The sequence below is a fragment of the Lepisma saccharinum genome, chromosome 10 (genome assembly GCF_977018435.1).
Source record: "Lepisma saccharinum chromosome 10, izLepSacc3.1, whole genome shotgun sequence".
NCBI lineage: Eukaryota > Metazoa > Arthropoda > Insecta > Zygentoma > Lepismatidae > Lepisma > Lepisma saccharinum.
In genome coordinates this window covers 83,681,127-83,702,664 of record NC_139238.1, presented here as the reverse complement: position 1 = coordinate 83,702,664, position 21,538 = coordinate 83,681,127, and the positions used below count along the sequence as shown (strand labels likewise).

Sequence of the window (21,538 nt, the reverse complement as noted above, 5' to 3'; positions counted from 1 at the left end):
GTTGATCATGAGTGTTTTTTGTTGTTTTTGCATCTGTACATAGTTATACATCGAAGTTCTTTCATCTTGAATTAAATTCTTGGAATTGGTTCTTATTGTTATGCCTTCCATTTGTTGCCTCTGGAGTGTTAAGATTTTGGCTTCATACTGCTGTATGGCTTGGTAATTTTTGGTGACATCTCTCCCTTGACATGCCTCGTGTAATCACTGGTAATAGAAGTTGATCAATCCGTTTCTGTCTTTTGCATTTTCTTTTCCATACCAGCAGAAAAAGGTTTTTAATTTTGTTTTTACATATCGAACCCACCAGTCATTATGATTACTGTAATGCTTTTGTTGTTTACACCATTCGGCCCATTTATGTGCAAATATTTCATTGATATGTGGAAGCTCTAATAACTGGGTATTTAGATTCCAATATGAAGGACCCCTGACTAGTTTTGTTTCTTCCAGGTTAATTGCCATTTTTACTGCCATATGATCAGTAAAGCACGCTGGCAATGCTTCTATGGATGTTATATTTTTTTATTTAATCTGTATTTCTATATAACCTATCTATTCTCGAGCCAGATTTATTATTAAAATATGTAAATATTATATCCTGTCTCTTCTGTAACCAAATATCTTTCAAATGCAATTCTTCAATTAATGTTGCAAGGGCTGGACTCTTTTGATAAGCTCCTATGCAATCGCTGGGGTTCAATACCTGATTAAAATCACCCCCAAGTATTAGTTTAGATTCATTTAACGGTAGCAAATAAAATATTCCCTGATTATAAAATTGTTCACGTGACCGTCTGTTTTGATTCCCTGATGGCGCATGAATATTTACAAAAGTATAGTTGGTACTTTGAAAGCTAATGCCTCTCCCATCTACTAACTTTTTTACATTATTAATGGTTAGGCCGTTTCTATCAAGTATTGCTGTACCACGGCCATTTATACCAACATTAACTATGGCTTCGTAACCATATATTGATGGGAAGTCTCACATACAAACTTCCTGCAAAAACAATACGTCTATGGAGTGTACCCTTACAAATTCTTCTAACATTTTACTGACCAAAAAAATATTCCATTAATGTTAATAGTACATATTCTAGTGGTATACACCATTAATAAATGAATAATGTACCACACAGTTAATAGTACTTTCCGATCTTCCCTCATAACGTTGAAAAAATATACAAATAACAAATGAAATATCAAATGAAATTTCCCTTTTTAGGGTTTACTTCTTCTGTTCATTACTCTATTTATACCTCCTACCTCTCTCACTGATCTCCTCTTCGCGACTGTGTTCTCGCTACCTTTCGAAGTATTCTTCGTCCGTTTTTTTGCATCCATCTACTGAGACTTTTTCCACTTTGACACTGAAGTGGCACTTTCGTCACTTTCTTCTTCTGTATTCAATTCACTTTCCAGCTCACAGTCTTTCGAAGGTCCCTTGTCCTCCTCTTTTGGGACGTTGTCCTTTGCCGCTGGGATGGGAGGAAGATCAACTGAGTTCCCTTCGTCCTGCATCTGGTCATCCTGCATTTCCTCACTTCCTTTTCCCTCTTGTTTGTCTAGGTGGGAAGTTTCCGGTTGTTTTGTGTCCAGCGATAAGATTTTCTGGTTGTGTTCTTCCTTTGTGGTCGCCGTATTTACCGGTGGTAACATTTCCACCGGGCGGGTGTCACTTGGCACATTCTTTATACCCTTATCTTTCTTTTGTTCTTTTATCACCTTTTGTAGACCTTCCGACTTGTTTTGATTATTATCTGGTTGGAACTGATTGTTCACGTTCGAGGAACTCTCCTTTTCCACTATTATGTCACTATAATTTCTCTCTCGGTTTTTATTCACACGTAGCGTTGTTATCTGACGACTATCACATTGCCAGCTATCGTGTCCTTCTTTTCCACACGCCCTGCACGTTCTCGGCTGTCCGTCGTATATCACGTGGCACTGATGAGATTTTACTGTAATGAACGACGGAATCGGTTTTTTTAGTTCCATTTTCACTATTCTCACCCAGTTGTAAATTTGATATTTGAAGTTTTAAGACCACGTTTCTTTGTCTATACATTCCACCTTCCCAAATTCAGTCATTTTTTCTTTCACACAGTCATCATCTAATTCTAGGGGTAAGTTAAACACTCTTACCGCTTTTCTTTCCCTCCCCGCATCACTGAAAAGTACTTTTACAGTTTCACCATTATCATAGCAAAAGTTTGTTTCCGGACCACATGTCTCTAATATTCGCGTCATTATTGCTTCTCTGATACATTTTACGAAAACACATCGAAAATGCGTAAGTATTTGTATTCCAAAGATCTCATCTACGTGGAGTTGAAATTGTCCATTTATAAAGTCATGAATTTCTCGTGCCCGGAACAGAAAACGTATCTGGATGGTATTTTGTCTAATGATATTCATCTTTTTACTATTCTAAAGTACTTCTCCAATTCTACTTACTCGCCAGCCAACTGCACCAAACGCCACAAGCAACACGCACAAGGCACTCCCGCTCGTTGTTTCCTGAAGGCAACTTTTCACTGACCTTCACGGAGCAACTAGTTTCCGCGTCCGCACTCTCTGAAGGCTTCCACGGAACTACCAGACCGCTCGGCCACGCTACCACATGTTGTAACTCTTTACCCTACGAGTATGTATATTCCATCTTGGACATCTATTATAAAGAATGAAAAAGTTCGGTGGCAGCGGTGGTTTTCGAACCCACGCCTCCGAAGAGACGGGTGCCTTAAACCAGTGCGTTGGATTGGTCTGCAACGCTACCACATGCTGCAACTCTTTACCCTACCAGTATGTATATTCCATCTTGGACGTAATTATAAAGAATGAAAAAATTGTTTGGCAGCGGTGGGATTCGAACCCACGCCTCCGAAGAGACTGGTGCCTTAAACCAGCGCCTTAGACCGCTCGGCCACGCTACCACATGTTGTAACTCTTTACCCTACGAGTAGTATGTATAATCAATCCGTCTTGGACGTCTAGCTGTTATAAAGAATGAAAAAAATGTTTGGCAGCGGTGGGATTCGTACCCACGCCTCCGAAGAGACGTTCCTGCAGCTGCACAACACCCTGGTGATAAAACTCGGCGGGCTTGGATGCAAAGAAGTCCGTGAGTGCGTTCCGCAGGTCTCCCTCATTTGCGAAGGATCTCCCACGGAGGTGGTTGTCGAGGGAATGAAACAGGTGGTAATCTGTTGGTGCAAAGTCCGGTGAATATGGTGGATGGCACAGTGTCTCGCAGCCAAGTTGCTGAAGGGTCTCCCTGGTCCTCTTTGTCACATGTGACTTGGCATTGTCGTGCAGGAACAGCACACCCTTGCAATTCACCAATGCCGGCTCCTTCTACCGCAATGCACGGTGCACCCTTTGCAACTGCTGAGAGTGTTGGTCTGACCAAGTGGATGGAGCTCGTAATGCACCACTTGCTGACAATTCCACCATACAGAGAACATAACCTTTCGTGGGTACAGAGGTGGTCTTGTGTGAGCAACAGGGTCACGTGGCGACAACCAATGTCTGGTACGCTTGGGAGTGTCATAGAGGACCCACTTTTCGTCACCAGTGAGCAAGCGATCAAATATGGGTGTGTTCAGGTGCCGAGAGAGCAAGGACAAACAGACTGTCACTCGTTGTTCCTTGTTGGTTGCCGACAATGTGTGGGGTACCCACTTGCTTAACTTGTATGACTTCCCTATCCCATGCAGGTGAAGTCTGACTTAGTGTTGCCCACGAGACGAGACTTTGGCCTGTCTCGTCTCGTGGAAATGCTGTGAAATGCTGTCTCGTCTCGAAAATATTCGTTTCTCTCGGGACACATGATCAATCTCGTCTCGTCTCGAATTTTTAAAAGCCTGTCCCGTCTCGTCCCGTGGGCAACACTAGTCTGACTGTTTCAGCGAAACATCGAACCTTTCTGCAAGTTCATCACACGTTAGACCACTGTCCTCCTCGATGGCTGCTTTCAGGGCCTCGTCATCCAACACATGTGGTCGTCCACTACGAGGTTCATCCGAAAGGCTCACATCTCCCGAACGGAATTCCTGGAACCAATGCCTGGCAGTGCGTTCGTTCACGGCATTCTCTCCAAATGCCTGGCAAATGCGGCGACTTGATGCGGCAGCTGACAGGCCCACTTTAAAGTCATACAACAAACACACGCGAACAAGCTGCTTCGACACCTCCATTTCTCTTCGACACTGGACGAGCTATGACTGCTGTGTGTGCGCAACGTGTCTGTATTACTGACAGTCGATGTTCAGACTAACTCGCCTGGCAGGCACGTGCGTCATTTCGTTTCCTCTCTGTGAGCGCATGATTAATGGGACGTCAAAAACTTTTTTGGTTACCTTGTACACTTCTGAACTTCTTATTTGACCGCCCCGAAAGAATTCTAAGTCCGAAAATCGTAAACTTAGCAACATTGCACTTCAGCGCCAGCTGAGAGTAGCCAACTTTGAGTTCGTCATTCAACTAGACGAAAAACGCTGCGGTGAAAGGATTCCAATTTCGCACATTCCATGAACTTATAAACTATCAATCGCTAATATAATACACACTGAAACTGAAATAGTAAATTGAAATAAGAATAAGAATGAGAATCGTGCGAAATTGTAACAATTCTGCGTGCTCGACTTGATATCACATAGGTTTGAAACACTGAACAGGGGTTTTCTCCACCTGGAGTAAATCGCCATCAAGTTTGAGTAGAAAGAGGCAAATTTCTGAGGAGTTTATGCGACATTTTATTTACAATGCCCTGCACAATATCGAACAGATCTAAAAGAAATCATTTATTTCACGACTTGTGGAGAAAACATGCTGGAACACAGGAAGATCGATTTTATCATAAACATCTACGTGTTTGTAAGGGAATGTTGTCATTAAGTTAACGTAGAGCAGTTGGTTAGACGCTGGTATCCATATTTTTCAACATACTTGAAAGGTCGCGGGTTCAAATCCCACCCTCTATTTTTTTTTTTTTTTTTTTTTTTTTTGTGTGTGTGTGTGTGCTAAACAGAGACAATTGATATTTCAACACTGTAAAATATCCGATGCACACTTCAAGGGATGTCTCTTCTGCACATTTTCTCCCTAAGAAGGTTAATGCTTATTCAGTTGCTTGCCAGGATTTAAGGTTAAAACTTTTTGTATTTTAGCTATTCGTCATAAGCTGAGTTAACACACATTATGACTAATTTACATATAATATATATGCATTCAGGATGCTGTAGGTAATGGTATTTAATCCTGGGTTCGAATCCTGGTCAGGCATGGGTGTTCTTTGTAAGTGTTCCTTCATCAATTTCATTATCCCATCACCCATTCTCATCTTCGGGATGAACCAAAAACGTCACAAAGGCGAAGTAAATTAAACCAAATCATCAATCAAGTAATGGAATTTAAGATAAGAATTGTGTACGCTCTTCACTCCACAACTAAAATATTAATTATTTCAAAATACTAACACACAAACACACACAATTATAATAGGAAATAATCCACTACATTGATGTATTGAATTTTTGTAACGAACGGGAGAGTTTAATGTATTCAATTCGCTAAGATTGGTTATGTGATGTCGTTTATTTAGTAATGACTGTTCTTGTTCCCCTCACTTCGATCTTCCAATGCATCTAAATCTAATAATAAATCCCCAATAAACGTAAGTAAATACCTTTTGCGACCGAGGCCGATGCGATAAAAATCTACTAATAACTATTTATATATTACGTGACATCTAATAAATGCAAAACTTGAGAATGATCATTAATTCGGCACTGCTTTATATCCAAAATACTTGTCTAATTTCAACAAAATAATACTGTTATTTCAACAGAAAGTATATCTAACGAACTTTCCACCAAATTCGCAATATTCAAAACAGCCACCCTCAGACTTGCTTATACGTTACTTGATTCTGCCATTCCACGTGGCACGTGATTCAGTAATATAATTGAAATGGTTTCCGAAAATTCTAAACGCCTCATCATTACTGCCACCTCCTGATATGCACAGAGAGATCATCCAAGAACAGTATATATATATTTTACGTCCGATGCCATACTCCTTCCGAAAATAAAATTCGGCAGCATGAGGAATCGCAGTTACGACCACGCTTGCCAGTAACAAGCACGTTATCCGTCATCCCTTCAATCCCTGAAGATAAAAGAGCTCTCGAAACCTCGGAAGCCTATCCAGAAATAACCTCGTTGATATCCCGGTAAATCCTCTTCATCAAAGTTCGCATGAGTTTAGGCAAAATTTGAGCTAAAATACACTGCAAAATACCGGGCATTTGTGTAGAGAGGAACTTATCCACAATCTGTGGCAAAGAAATGTTTGGAGCACTGGCAGGTGGTTGTTGCCGCAACCATGTTAGGAAACTTTTTGTCTATTTCCTTGTAGAACAGTTGGTAAGACGTGTATTTTTTTATCTAAAATGAAAGATCACAGGTTCAAATCCTAGCCGCTCAATTTCTTTTCTGTTGAAGTGAACACAGAAGTACGATATTTACTGAATACAAAAAATTTGAAATAATTAACCTTGAATATAACAGATTACTCTATGAAAAACAAATCGCATGATTACAACTCTAGAGTTTCAAGAGTATTCCTTACGCATACTTTCATTCGACGTCTTGTGTATATTTCTATAATAACATGAGGTTTTATATAAAGCAATGTGTCCCCAAAACTGTTTATTGTTCAATTTCCAACATGAACATTGAAACTTGAATGTTTCGGTGATGTTGCATTAAGACCCGAAGGAATCAATTTTATGAGTGGAATAGATTTATTATGTGAATAAATATGATGTTGCAATTATTGTTTTGGGGAGAAGATCGTATAATTATTGTTTTTATTGTTTTTCTTGTGGACGAAAAAATTGTGACAAAAACTTTACTAAGTATTACATAAAAAAAAACGTGAAAGCTGAGCCGGGTTTGAACCAATACCTCAAAGAGAAAAGATGAACGTAAGAAGATGTATGCTTGTCTGAAACGTTACAACTACGCTACAGATGTTCCGAACGTGTGTGCGTGTTTAGTAATACCAAATACTTTTACACATGGATGTAAAGAGCACTCGTTGTAGCACATTTGTCATAATTATTCTTTATTTATTTGTTAAATGAAAGTAATGTAATTGTAAATAATGGTTAAATTTATTTTATTATTCTTGACATCCTTTTCTGGTATGAATTCGTACGAAACTTTTCATGGCTGAATGTAATTGGAAGTCGTCTTTGAACCAACTGCAGCATCACGTGATTAACTATACCAATAGAAGACCTTATTTCCTTTGAACTACGCTCTAAACAGAGGCATGCAACATTTCTTTCTTCAACCTCGCGAAGAATGGAGCACTACAACAAATCCACAAGAGAAAGAGTGATCGGTTTGATCGAGGGAGCTGGATTGTCACCTGGTTTAGCTGGCGAGCAGTATGGCGTTCCAGCACGGACAGCAAGGAGGTGGTGGGCTCGATACGAAGAAACTGGTGAGGCATCACGGAAAAGACGCGAGAGCTGGGGCCGTGTTTCGACACCAGTGCAAGACGATCGGCTGATAGCGGAGTGTGAAGCCAATCCATTCCAGTCAGCCACTCAACTCAAGGCAAGGGCCGATTTTCCTGGTTGCCCACAGACAGTTCGGCGGAGGCTGGCTGCTTCTGGTTTACGGGCACGAAGGGCAGCAAAGAAGGAGGTCTTGACGGATGCACACAGAACTGATAGGCTAGCATTTTCTGAAGAAAATATTGATAGGATTTGGGATAGAGTAATCTTCTCAGACGAGAAAGTATTTTCTACTGCAAATGATGGTCCGGTTCTGGTCTACCGGCGTCAAGGACTACGATTTGATCCCCATTTTTTTGCTAACTCACGTCGGCGTGGACGCGTGAGCGTTCCTGTCTGGGGTTGGATATCTCTCGGTGGCGGAGGTGACCTACACCGCATAGAAGGACGTCTCAACGGGATACAGTATGTGCACATTTTGGAGCATGTTATGGTTCCTGGCGTGCGAGCTTTGTATCCCGAGGGAAATATTGACTTCCAGCAAGACCACTCCTCCATCCATGATTCAGCCATCGTTCAGCGTTGGTTTTCTGAACGAAACGACATACATCTAATTGACTGGCCACCCATGGGATGCGACATCAACCCAATTGAAAATATGTGGGCCGAGGTCGTTCGATGTTTGAAAGAAAGCTGGCCCGATCCACCACCTCGCAGAAGTGATGAACTATTTGACCACGTCAACAATGCCTGGAATGAAGTGTGCACTTCGCACAGGTATATTCGACATCTTGTGCAATCCGTTCCTCGACGCCTGAGACATGTCATAGATGCAGGTGGCTACTGGACAAGATATTAAATAAATGTTCAATTTTCCCAAACAGTCCTTTTCAGGACTAACAAATTAAAAAAAAATACACTCGTGTAAGAAATAATTTGGAACCTTTCATATATTATTGTCTTACAGGCCTCAATATAAATAAAAATATCCAGATGAAGTGAGGCTCGAACCCTAATCAAAGACACAAGTGGAACTGGAAATGGGTGCCTTTACCGGATGTGCCACAAAGCTACAACAGAACGAACTCCACAGCTAATACAATATCGTAATTTTTGTTTTCTATTCATGCATACACCTATTCTATCTGGAAAACGGGTTTCTTTTAAAGATTTAGATCACCTATTTTTAACCCTAAAGATCGTAAAGCATAACCATTCATTAGTTATTTCCTTGCTTTGTTGGGGATTTTCCTGTAACGAAGGCACTGATTTGCAGCTAAAATCGAGCTTCCCTTACCTGCTGATCTTACCGAATTTAACACATGTTCGTTTATCGTTTGTGCAACAATGGCCTTCTTAAATTATGTTACATTGCACCTCTGAGTGAGAGAGAGAGAGAGAGAGAGAGAGAGAGAGAGGAAGAAGTTGTGTAGCTTGTGGAAAGCAGGCTAGAATTATATTCAACACTTCATAGAAAAATATATTGAGAAACTGGAAACTATGGAACGATGTTTTCGCGAAAGGAAAACTTATGTAAGAGGAAAGTGAACATGCAGATAGAGTAATTTTAATCACAATGCCGAGCTGGACACAGTAACGACGTTACAAGAAAACAACCTCTAGTTACCTTCAGTACAGAAACGTCTTGTCAATTTCTTAACTTATTATTATTGACTCATAATGTGTGTTAACACAACTTATGACGCACAGCTGAATGAATTTGATTGAATTTCTGACGAGTATTGACGAGCATATAGGGCCTTGGCCTATCTCCCGACTGCCAGTCTCCTTCCCACAATTCTACCTAGAGGTGTGAGTTCTTCAACTGGTATGAGGTGACGTGGGGTCAGCACGTCGAGCCCTCAGCCGTTATAGAAGATTTTTATGACCGGGTTACGCTACTCACTCGTAACTTCCAAGCAAAGAACATTCTATTTGTATCAGTTGTGTATGCTGGTTCTAACGAGTGGGTAATCTCCGACCTTTTGATCCTCAAACTCCAAAAGTTTCCGTGCAATTTATGTCAAGCTCCATATTGAATTTAGGAATATTGTGTCGGAATATTTGTCTTATTGCTACGATCACAATCAATTAATTCTCGTTATTGCAGTTTACTATACGTGTAGAATTTCAAATAATAAAACAAGACAGTATTATAAAGCTATAAAAAACAGCCTGTGAAATATAAAATGAAAGACGTGCACTAGTGAAATAAAAACCCGCAATATTAATTTAAGTGCAAAATTCAACTTATTCCAGGACCCGATCACTTGTGCCGTACCACATCCAAAGCACGCTGTTTGTCCAGTTCACGTCAATACGTGTCTTTGCGAAAAATTGCAGCTTAACAAAGGAAGTTATGTGACTTTTGGATTTTTCATGTTTGACACAAGTGTTGCAAAGATTACAGTATCAGCCACGCGTCCATACATTCTTTTCAGCCCCGAAAAGTAAGCACGGCCAACAAAAATGCAAAGCTTATTAACACTTATACTTCCTGTCAACCATGGTGTTTTGTCATAATTTGCTTGCGAATATGCCTCACATATTCCCGATTTTTGTCTTTGTGTGTAGAAATAAGTTCAAGCGATGACACTGGCCTACCTGTATTAACAATTTGCAACTTCTCCTGAAAAGATCTTGTTCCAAAAGGTTTCACCAGCAAATCTTGTATCACATCCATTACCCTTTAACACAGCACTATCACGACAAACACTAACACCTTAATAAATAATAAACACGAAGCCAACGACTACACGCATTCAGTTTCACGCGCCAAACTTCTGTTGTTGTGCTCCTGGCTCAGAAAGAAATTCCCTATGAATGATAAAAAAAAATCCCTTTCCGAGCTCGAAATGACAGGTTTTTAAAAGTTCGAATCATTGCAGGTCAGAGCCAGAATTTTATTTCGGGAAGGGGATCATCCCTTATTAGCAGCCGCCACATAAAGTTGAAACAGTGGGGTTAGAAGTCCTGAAGATGAATCTCAGATTATTACAACGTATTATGCAAAGTGTTTAATCCTGCTAATGAAGTAAAATTAATTATCACTATACACTTTTTAAATTAGATATTTGTAGGATTTCGGGGAGGGGGGGGTTTCAGCCCCCCCGAGTCCTCCACCTGGTTACGTGCCTGATGTGTTTTTTTCGTTTATGTTTAATTCGTTCATCTTCATCACTATTAATCTAAACAGGCGGAATATAGCAACTTAAATTAACTAATATATATAATTTATTTTTCATATCTTTCCCTTTAAAAAATATTCAGTTCCGTGAAAGAAGTATTCTCGCTGCTTTTGAAGATGAGAGAGGAGAAACAATCACTATTTTTGTAAATACAAGGATTGGTGGGAGTCAGCAAATAGGTGCTTTAATTTCTTAAGCTTTGAATTTTAATTCAGTTTGCTTCATCTTCAATATTTAAGTTTTTCCCTTTTGATAAATTTATGTTCAAGTAACAGAAATCAGCAAGACAGAAGCAAATGTAAAGTGAAAATTAGCGTAGAATTGGTTTGCCCATGTTATTCAGTTTTCCTGTTCTTCGCACTCTACCGGGTATGTTTTCCCTATTCAGCGGAGGGAATGGAGAGGCTCTGAAGGTTGAGAGTGCGACCGGTGGACTCTCACAAGAAGGAGCTTACCCTGGGCACGGAATCACCGCGCCTGAAAAGCAATGTTTCCTCCCCCTCTTTCCTTTCTCCTCCCTCCTCGCCAAGGGTTGCAAGGGAAGCGGGAGGAATGACGTCAGGGTGAGATTCCCTGTAGACATTCCACCGGCTGGAGAAAGGTTCCCGGACATTCGGCGGCAAACGATTGGAAGTATTCGCGCGCTGGAAGCAAGGAAATGTATGCATCGAAATTGGTTTGGAAGAAAATTGGGAAGAAATGTGTATATATATACATTTTTTTTTAAAAAAAAAAAGAAATACAGCCGGGTCATCTGCTATTACCTAGATGACCCAGAGTATACGCCGCTGATTTGTATATGTTTCTCTATTGTTGTTTTAAGTCTACTTGCTGCACAGACAGACTATTCGGTACTGGATCTATATTTTAAACTAGAATCCGAAGCAACGTGCCTCCACCGGGTGTTGAGCCCGGGACCCCTTGATTACAACATCCTGTTTAAGAACAGATATTAATGACATATAAGTTCTTAAAATACGCGTATGTGTTAACATAACTTATGACAGCTGAATGAAAGGATAAGTTTTTCCTACATCCTGCCAATCACTGAAAGTTTAAGAACATTAGTAGAAATATTACTTGAGGCATGCACAGTGGCATCGATTAGACGGGGGGGGGGGGGTAGAGGAACAGTTGCCCTCCCACTATGCTAAACCTTATCTCCCAAGGGAAACCCCCAGTTTTGACACCTTGCCCCATCAGTTTTGGAACTCAATCGCCGCCACTGAGTATGCATCGCATAAATATTTACAGTAATATCATATAATATTATATTACGTTATTACAACACTTCGTATTCGGTAAATAAAAAAGAAAACATAATCAGGAAGGGGTGGGATTTGAACCTACGATGTTTCGATCTTGACGAAAACAGTAAAAAATGAAAAGTGTTGTCATCTAACCAACTACTCCAGGAGATTTCTAACGAAAACCTCAGTAAAGCACGTTGATCTCAGTTGAAGAAACCTTGTGCCGGAGTTTCGAACCATTTTTCGCCAAGAACCAAGGAAAAGACACACTTTGCAGAATCGTTTGGTGTTGTGCAAGGTATCTTTCATAAAAATTTCGTATAAAATCATCATGAATTTGCCTCCTTGCATTCAAATGTGACGGCAATTCTTTCCAAGTGGATGAGAACTTGTTCAGTGTTTCAAAATGCACATAAATTTACCTCTTTTCAAATTCAGAGCGAGGAATCTTGAAATATTTTCAACATTCGTATTTCTACTTAACATTTTTTTGTCTACTCATGTATTTTATTAGTGCTTTAGGGTATCTTTACTTTATGGAATGTGAAAGAATGAAAAAAAAATTCACGAGCGTTTTCATTCAGGAAGAAGAAATGTTGCAAAGTTGGCTACTCTTAGTTGGCTCTGAAGTGCTATGCTGCCAAATTTACGAATTCCGGACTTTGAAATTTTTCAGGGCGGTCAAATAAGAAGTTGCGAAGTGTACATCTTGGACGTCTATTATAAAGAATGAAAAAGTACGTTGGCAGCGGTGGGACTCGAACCCACGCCTCCGAAGAGACTGGTGCCTTAAACCAGCGCCTTAGACCGTTCGGCCACGCTACCTTTTTGGATGCACACATGTTGGATCTTGTAAGTGGTCTGTTAACAATACGAGCTGCATTAAAATTTGGCAAACGCAGGAGTTACTATGTTTTTTGTTGTTTTCTTTACTAAAATTTCTGCATAATAATGTGAGTGTTTTTAAGTCCACTCTATTCTCAGGTAGGCTGGTCGGAACTGTAGCTACAGTTTAAATTGAGATTCGAACCACTTCTGCCAAGTATCGAACTCTGGGCCCTTTATTACAAGGTGACGTAGTTACCACTATGTCATCGGGGAGATCAGAGTTGAGGTTTTTAAGCGTTGGTGTCGACATAATGTGTTTCTCCCCTATGACATCCACCAACCCAGAGCACGTCTCATGGCATGACTTAAGCAATCTTCCATCCCCTGTTCATAACAGCAGGTCGTATGATCTTTCAGTAAAATTGTGACTAGTTTCTGTACGTTCGCAATTTAATTATAGCCCTTTAGCTGTTAATAATATGGAGTCTGTGACACGACTGACCTCATTCTAATCTAACTTCCATTCTCATTCCAGGACCAGAACTCTTCAACATTCGACATGTTCAACTCCACGAATGAGGGCTTTGGAATGATTCTGGGCTTGGCCTGCGCTATCTACCTCACTTGCACGAGCTTCGTATTTCTTCTCATTGACACGGGTGGGTTGGCATGTTCCTCAATAGTTTTTGGTAACTTAAAATCAAAATAAAACATAAAAATGGTGATCAAGGCAAAATAAGTCCACTTTATGCAGAGAGAAGTTAATCTGGACTGGACTACAGTTTAAAATTGGATCAGAACCACTATGTGCTTCCATCGGTATCGAATCCGTGACCCCTTCATTTTCAACCCAGAGCCCTACTACCTGTGTAGTAAAGAAAGGGAGATTTGACGCCATAGTAGTACGACACGACACAACACGATTGACATATCAAAATATCACTTGTCCAGTGGTGCCATTCGAGCCAGTTCTTTCTTTCTTCTTCTTCTTCTATTTTTTTTTTTTTTGGTAATCGAGTCGCATCTGTCTCTGTGTCGCGCATGCGCAGAAAATGCCTTTTATATACTGGAGGAGAAAGTTTCTGCTCGAGTTGTTCTCTCCTCATACGTGTGTAGCTTGTGGTGAAGAATCAGTACTCAGGTTTCATTGCTTGCTTGGTTTGTTGCTTTACTGCAACTTTTGGCTAATCGCGAAGACGAAGATGAATGATGATAAGGGTAAATGGACAATCAGAACCACATAGGGACAAACATCACGGGCCCCACGGAGGAATACATTAGCTGTGAGCAGTGATGTGCGTCTACGTGTAAACAAAGATTGTCTACATTCTACACGTAGACTATTTTATACACGTAGATTACGTAATCTATATAAAGAACATGTCGATAGGTGATAACTTAGCAAAGAGCGCCGTGGAATTAAAATAAAATTATAATGCGTATCAGTTGCTGGTGTGTGAGGAGAACTTTTCATACTCTTTCTTCGAAATTCGAACAATTTTTCACCTAGGAAAGAACCTAATATAGGAAATATTCTAGTGTTTTATGGGGAAAAGACCACTCTTGCCTCACGACTGCCATCTGTTGTTTTCTTTTTGCATACTGTTTATCTTCTTCCATAGAAGAGAAGAGAAATTTTGTTGTAAATAGGATTCTTTTCATTTCGTTAGGAACCAATATAGTTCAAAATGTCACTTTCCTTTCATGAAAGCCTTGAAAATTAATTTTAATGCACTTTAGATGGTCTACGTAAGCTACAACCCAATGTAATCTACGCGTAGATTACGTGTAGATAACGTACATAGACGTAAACTTATAGTCTACGGCACATCACTGGCTGTGAGTCCAGACGCCCAAATCACCCAAGTATCAACTTGCCTTCCACTTCCACGTAGTACACCCTGGGCTGCATTTTACAGACTATCGAGGCTCTGGCGTCTGGACTCACAGTCAGTATAATCCTCTGTGGACCTCGTGCCGTGTCATCACTGTACGCATCTGGTACTGGTCCCATATGCATCTCATCTTATAACCATTCATCACAATCTTCGCGATTAACCAAAAGTGGTAGAAAAGCGACGTAAAATAAACGAAATACATAAATCAATCAGTCCAGACGCCAGGGCCTCAATAGTCTGCAAAATGCAGCACAGGGTGCACTGTGTGGAAGTGGAAGGGAGGTTGATAGTTGAGGGTTTCACAGTCATCATTACTCGGGTGTATGTGTGTTCGTATATAGCAAAATGCTTCAAATTACATGTGTGTAGTTTGTGGTGAAGTGTTAATACTTATGTTCGTGCAGTTTGATTGAAGTTTCACTAATGAGACATGCATGCAGTTTGTGATTACATGTTAGTACTCACTCTGTGCAGTTTGTGGTGTAGTGTCCCTTGCCACTTTGTAAAACCCCAGTACCACATGTCACCTGCCATTTGTCACTCTTGCGTATTTTGGGCGCAATACTTCTTGAACAGCCCTCGTACTATTTCTTGTGGACATTTCTCATTGGGCAATTTTATGCATTCGCAGGTGCATCTGGTGGGAACGTGGGGCTGGCCATCTCGCTCGCCCTCGGGATGAGTCAGCTGACTGACTGGTGCATTCGGATGACCACTGATGTAGCCAACATGATGACGTCAGTGGAACGGCTACTTGAATACACCAATATCGAACAGGAGTCGGCTTTCGTTTCGGATCCAGGTAAGCTTTCATTCCATGCATTAGCGTGCGAGTTGACTGCGGTGGTAGGCGTCAAGAATCCCCCTCCCAAATGTATACAAGTAGTAGGGGTAAGTTTTCATTCTGGTAGTTTCGAATTTTTGACTACTATAAGTGGAGAAAGGAGGTAGCGTACCAGTCCCGTACCTAGATATGTTTCGCGTCGTATTTTTATTAACGAAAAATTCCAGTTATTACTATATAATTACACTGTAAATTTAAGCCACAACTTCATAGCTCCGGATTATGATAGTTTCTGAATGATGTGGTGTCTCTATTGGTATACGTTCGTCAACCGAGTCAATAAACTTTTTATTATCCTCTATTGTCACCCAAACAGCGGCGAGTGACATTCTAGCTATGTATTTTCAATATCCATCTTGTAACAATCACATAAGACTTTGTTACAGTAAATGTGTATGTACACTTCGCAACATCTTATTTGACCGCCCCGAAAGAATTCTAAGTCCTGAAATCGTAAACTTAGCAACATTGCACTTCAGCTCCAGGTGAGAGTAGCCAACTATGAGTAGGTCCTTCCACTAGACGAAAAACGCTGCGGTGATAGGTTTTCAATTTAACACTTTCCATGAACTTAGAAACTATAAACCGCTATTTTAATACGCAATGAAACAGAAATAATAAATTGGAAAAAGAACCTTGAAAGATATTTACGATTCTGCTTGCTCGACTTGAAATTTGGGGGAGTTTGAAACACTGATTAGAGTTTTTCTCCACCTGGAGGAAATTGCCATCAAGTTTGTGCAGAAAGAAGCAAATTTGTGAGGAGTTTATGCGACATTTTATTTACAATACCTTGCATAATATCGAACAGTTCTCAAAAACATATATTTCACACGACTTGTCGAGAAAATGTGTTTGAAACACAGGAAGGTGGGAGTCTTCATAAACGTCAACATGTTTTTAAGAGTATAACGTCATTAAGTTAACGTAGAACCGTTGGTTAGGCGCTGCTATCTTAATTTTTCATCAAGCGTGAAAGGTCGCGGGTTCAAATCCCACCCTCTCCTCTTCCTGTTTTTTTCTTTGTTTGCTGAACAGATACCGTTGATATTAGAATATTTAAAAAAAATGAATTAGATACACACTTGAGGGACGTCCCTTCTGCGGATATTTCCCCTTAGAAGTTGGAGACTTCCAGGATTTAAAGTTAAAACTTTTATTTTTAATTATTGTTCATATGTTAACACACACATCATGATTAATTCATAAATCTCATATATGTATTCAGGATGCAAAATGTAAAGTTATTTAAGTTATGTGTTGTTTGTTCTTCACTGACACCTAAATTATTGATTATTTGATTTCAATATACTAAAAAAATATATACAGTTATGTTAAGTAGTGATGTAGTGCAGTACTGTAAAGAAGGAGAGCGTTTAATGAGTTCAAATTGCTAAGATTGGTAATTTTATGTTCGTTCCTTCGTAATGACTATTGTCAATCCCCTCACCACCATGTTACCATGCATATAAAAATAATAGTAAATTGCTAATTAACATAAATAAATTGTTATTGCGACGAAGGCCGATAAGAAACTACTAATAAGTATTTATATAGTATATACTTATAAATAACGTATGAAATATAAAATATGTGTGAATTTAATACAATGGAAACCTTGATAGATAATACTAACGAACTTCAAACTATGAAAAAATATTTCGTGGTGGAAAACTCCAAGTCATTTTCGAAATATGAACTTGATGTTTTCTTTATTATGAAGTGGAGATATGGGACGTATGATCCCTCACCAAGAAAATTATAAGTAAGCTACATCCAAATTTTCAATGGTCATAATTACTAATTAGGGTCCGGAAGTTGATGAAAAATCAACTTTTTTTCTGACGCTTAAAAACAATGCTAAACCTGATATCATGTCCGTTTCCCTTCAGTTAGAGCCGGAAAACACTATCTATTTTACATTTTTTTTTTTTTTTTGCATTTTTCGGCCTTTTTTTACTTTTAGTTTATTTTTCAGTATTTTTAACAGTTTTTGTTACATTTTTACTTATTTTTCTCCTCCCCTGTTGTTTCGTGTTTCGTGCATTTTAAATGCATTTACTAGTAAAACTTACATATTTAGATTTCTTGACATGGTCCTTTTAGCAAATTCACCATGAATCGAAAATACGGTCAATGGAAAAGCATAATATTATTCTTAACTGAAATGTTTCGCAATGGTGTAAAATACTTTGTGTGAAGATCTACTTTGAGGTTCTATTCTGGACACTATTATCACTTTAATCTGTAGTTTTAAAGTAAAATTAATCACAATATTAAATGCAATTACACTCTGGTATACGCGAAGCAGAACTGTATTTTCGGATGCTGGCCGACTACAGTATCATAGAAGGCCCACTTTGAAAGGAGATGAATTGGTTGATTTGGTGTTTTAAGTCAACTTTATGCATAGTAAGGCTAATCGGTACTGGACCTACAGTTTAAAGTGGGATCCGAACCGAGTGCATAAAATAACGTGAACCGTGTGGTGTAGGGGGATCGTTTGGTTATGGAGTGGAAGGTCATGGGTTCAAACCTACTTCTTTGCAAAATCTTTTTCGGGAAGTAAACGGCTTTGGACGAGAATGCTTATCTACGTTTCTTGGATATTTCCGTTGATATTTATGCGATTTATGTCCAGCATTTCCGGATGAAGAAAGTTGACATGTAAGTTCTTAATATGTTTTAATTTATAACAGCTGAATGAAAGGAAAAGTATTTCCTAAAATCCTGCCAATCACTGAAAGATTAAAAACATTAGTAGAAGCATTACTTGAGGTATGCACAGTGGCGACGATTATGGAGTGTGGAGGGGCAGATGACCCAGCACTATGCTAAACATTATCTACCAAGGGATAGAAACCTTCCTTGCCCTCCCCCCTCCCCCAACTTGTCCCATCAGTTTTGAAACCCAATCGCCGCCACTGAGCATGCATCGCATAAATATTTACAGTAATATCATATAATATTATATTACGTTATTAGAACACTTCGTACTCGGTAAATAAAAAGGAAAAAAATAATAAGGAAAGGGTGGGATTTGAACCTACGATGTTTCGATCTTGACGAAAACAGTAAAAAAAAACGAAAATACTGGCATGTAACCAACTACTCCAGGAGATTGCTAACAGAAAGCTCAGTAAAACACGTTAATCTCAGTTGAAGCAACATTGTGCCGGAGTTTCGAACCATTTTTCGCCAAGAACCAAGGAAAAGACACACTTTGCAGAATCGTTTGGTGTTGTGCAAGGTATCTTTACTAAACATTTCCCATAAAATCATCATAAATTTGCTTTCTTGCATTCAAATGTGACCTCAATTCTTTCCAGGTGGTTGAGAACCTGTTCAGTGTTTCACAATGCACATACATTTTCCTATATTCAAATTCAGAACGAAGAATCTTGAAATATTTTCAACATTCGTATTTCTACTTAACATTTTTTTGTCTACTCATATATTTTATTACTGCTTTAGGGTATCTTTACTTTATGAAATGTGAAAGAATGAAAAAAAAAAAAACATCACGAGCGTTTTCATTCAGGAAGAGGAAATGTTGCAAAGTTGGCTACTCTTAGTTGGCTCTGAAGCGCTATGCTGCCAAATTTACGAATTCCGGCCTTTGAAATTTTTCAGGGCGGTCAAATAAGATGTTGCGAAGTGTACACTAGGGTGACAGAATAAAATAGACACCTGCTGACACAGCATCGTCACCACAATGGTGCTTCTAGCTGATGATGTTTTCCATTCCAAATTCGAACAAACATCAGGAAGGAAGGAATTGAGACTGTCAACCCCATGCCACGTGTGACAGGCGCCAAGGATATTAGCGACTTTACACGAGGGCGCAGCATTGGGCAATGGGACCGTGGCGCACCTCAACGAGAGATTAGTACGTCTTTGGCCATACCATTGGCAACAGTGACAGGGTGATTGTACAATTTAAAAAGGACAGGAAGACAAGTGTATGTCACAAACCGATCGACCAGGGCCATCGGTCCGTGTCAGAACAACGATAGTGAGACACGTCCTCAGAAATCCAGGGATCAGTGTGGCGGACGTCGCGCAAGGGGCACAACTTTGAAAAAGAACAATTCAGCGTTATCTCCATAGGAAAGGGCTTTATAAACGAGTGGCAAAAAAGAAACCACTGCTCACAAAATTCCAAAAAACAGACGTTGCAAGTGGGCAAAGGACATGACATCGCACGGTGACAACTTTTGGCGAACTGTCATCTTCTATGATGAAAGCCGGTATTGCCAATTCAGTGATAGCGGGAGTTTTTGGGTGTGGAGGCGTGCCTCGAGCCACCTGGATGACAGATTTGTCAAGCAGAGGATGAAATATGGCGGTATCAGTGTGATGGTGTGGGGGGCAATTTGGCATGGTGGACGTTCGCCACTCATATTTTGTGATGGGCATAACAATGCAGCAAAATACACTGCCATCTTGCATGATGAACAGCTTCCAGTGTTCCACAACATTCTGGATAAAATCCGGTATGTTTTTATGGACGACGGGGCCCCGTGCCACAGAGCCCAAAAAAACAGCTTTTTGGAAACGTCAGCAAGGGATCCGTATCTTGCCTTGGCCTGGCAAATCGCCAGATTTGAATCCAACTGAGAACGTGTGGCACCTTATGCAACAAAACATGGACAAGAGGTCCCAGAAGCCCTGCAACAAACATGAGGTGATGGAACATGTATCGGAGGAATGGGGACGTGTGCCACAAGGCGCCATTGACGGTTTGATTGAAACCATGCCATGTCGGTTACAGGCGTTGGTGGCTCGCAAAGACGGACAAACCAAGTTTTAAGATTCCACATTCACAGCAACCGCCTGTGTATTTGCTTTGCCAATAAATGTTGGTGTTCCATATCATGGGTGTCTATTTTATTCTGTCACCCTAGAGTATGTATACGCATGTATAAAAACTTATATCAATATACATTTATAATTTACATATTTAATACACTTCTTTATACCCATCTAATACGAATTAAATAGCATCAAGTACAATTAGATTCTTTCCTTCCAATATTTTCAGTGGCGGCGATTGGGATCAAAAATTGGGGAGAGCAAGGTGTCAAAATTGGGGGTGGCAAGGACAGTTAACTTTCCCTTGGTAGATAAGGTTTAGCATAATGTGAGGGAGGGCAAAAGTGGAAAGGCAACTGCCCCCCCCCCGTCCCCCCTAATCGCAGGCACTGAGTGTTATAAATAATTTACAACACATGCCTAAACCACAAGACATAGAAACCTAATCATGAGATTTAATAATAAATATATGACAATCACATACTAACAAATATTAACATAGATACAAAATGGCGAATCTAAGCCATTCAAAATTTGTAATAGACTGGCTACCAGATTAAGTCTTGGTACTGAAATATATAACCGAATTATTTTTATACTTATTGTAACATTTGTAATAACATTAATAAAATTAAAAAATAAAATAAAATAAATGGGGGATTCGGTAAAATCTGAGCAACTGACGCCCTGTTTAGTATACTTAAAGGCACCAGGTAACAAAGCGCATACCTCTGAAAGTATGAATTCTCAAGGGGTTCCCCCATGTTACCCAAGACAACGCAAGAAGTCAGGTATAAAGTGCGCACGACGATTTCAGCTAAAAAATATAAGAATGATTTGGTTGGAATCGGTGGCCGGTGAAACACGGCCGTGCAAGTCAGAGTAGTGTGGCGCCAGTGTTGGTCCTAACATTTTTCTGTCATGTAATCTATCGTAAAAGTTTGGCCGAAACGGGATCTAATGAGATTGTATTCCAAAGGATATTAAACTCGGATAGAAATAATCGCGAAAATTTCACATTTGCACGTATTCACTGGTAACGGTTCCGATTGTATTATGATTTTTTTCAAATTCTCCTAGCAGAAAGACTAATTTTGGAAATCACTGACGCACGAAATTTGAACCTTCCTTAAAGTAATGGACACTGTTTGGATTCGAAAAAGAAAAGTTATTTATCTTGA

General features: G+C 39.7%; 1 protein-coding gene and 2 non-coding genes across 4 annotated transcripts in view; 1 reads left to right on the top strand and 2 right to left on the bottom strand.

Moving 5' to 3' along the window:
- Positions 1–21,538, top strand: part of LOC145993999 (ATP-binding cassette sub-family C member 4-like) — a 215,507-nt gene that overhangs the window by 164,553 nt on the left and 29,416 nt on the right. For both annotated transcript variants that reach the window (XM_083130042.1, XM_083130043.1), the window contains exons 19-20: positions 13,336–13,459; positions 15,330–15,500. In XM_083130042.1, the coding sequence (XP_082986168.1) occupies positions 13,336–13,459; positions 15,330–15,500 (295 nt within the window). The remainder of the gene's footprint in view (positions 1–13,335; positions 13,460–15,329; positions 15,501–21,538) is intronic.
- Positions 2,858–2,939, bottom strand: TRNAL-AAG (transfer RNA leucine (anticodon AAG)). The gene has a single exon. It is a non-coding gene; the product is annotated as a tRNA-Leu (tRNA).
- On the bottom strand, positions 12,716–12,797 carry TRNAL-AAG (transfer RNA leucine (anticodon AAG)). Its single transcript has one exon. It is a non-coding gene; the product is annotated as a tRNA-Leu (tRNA).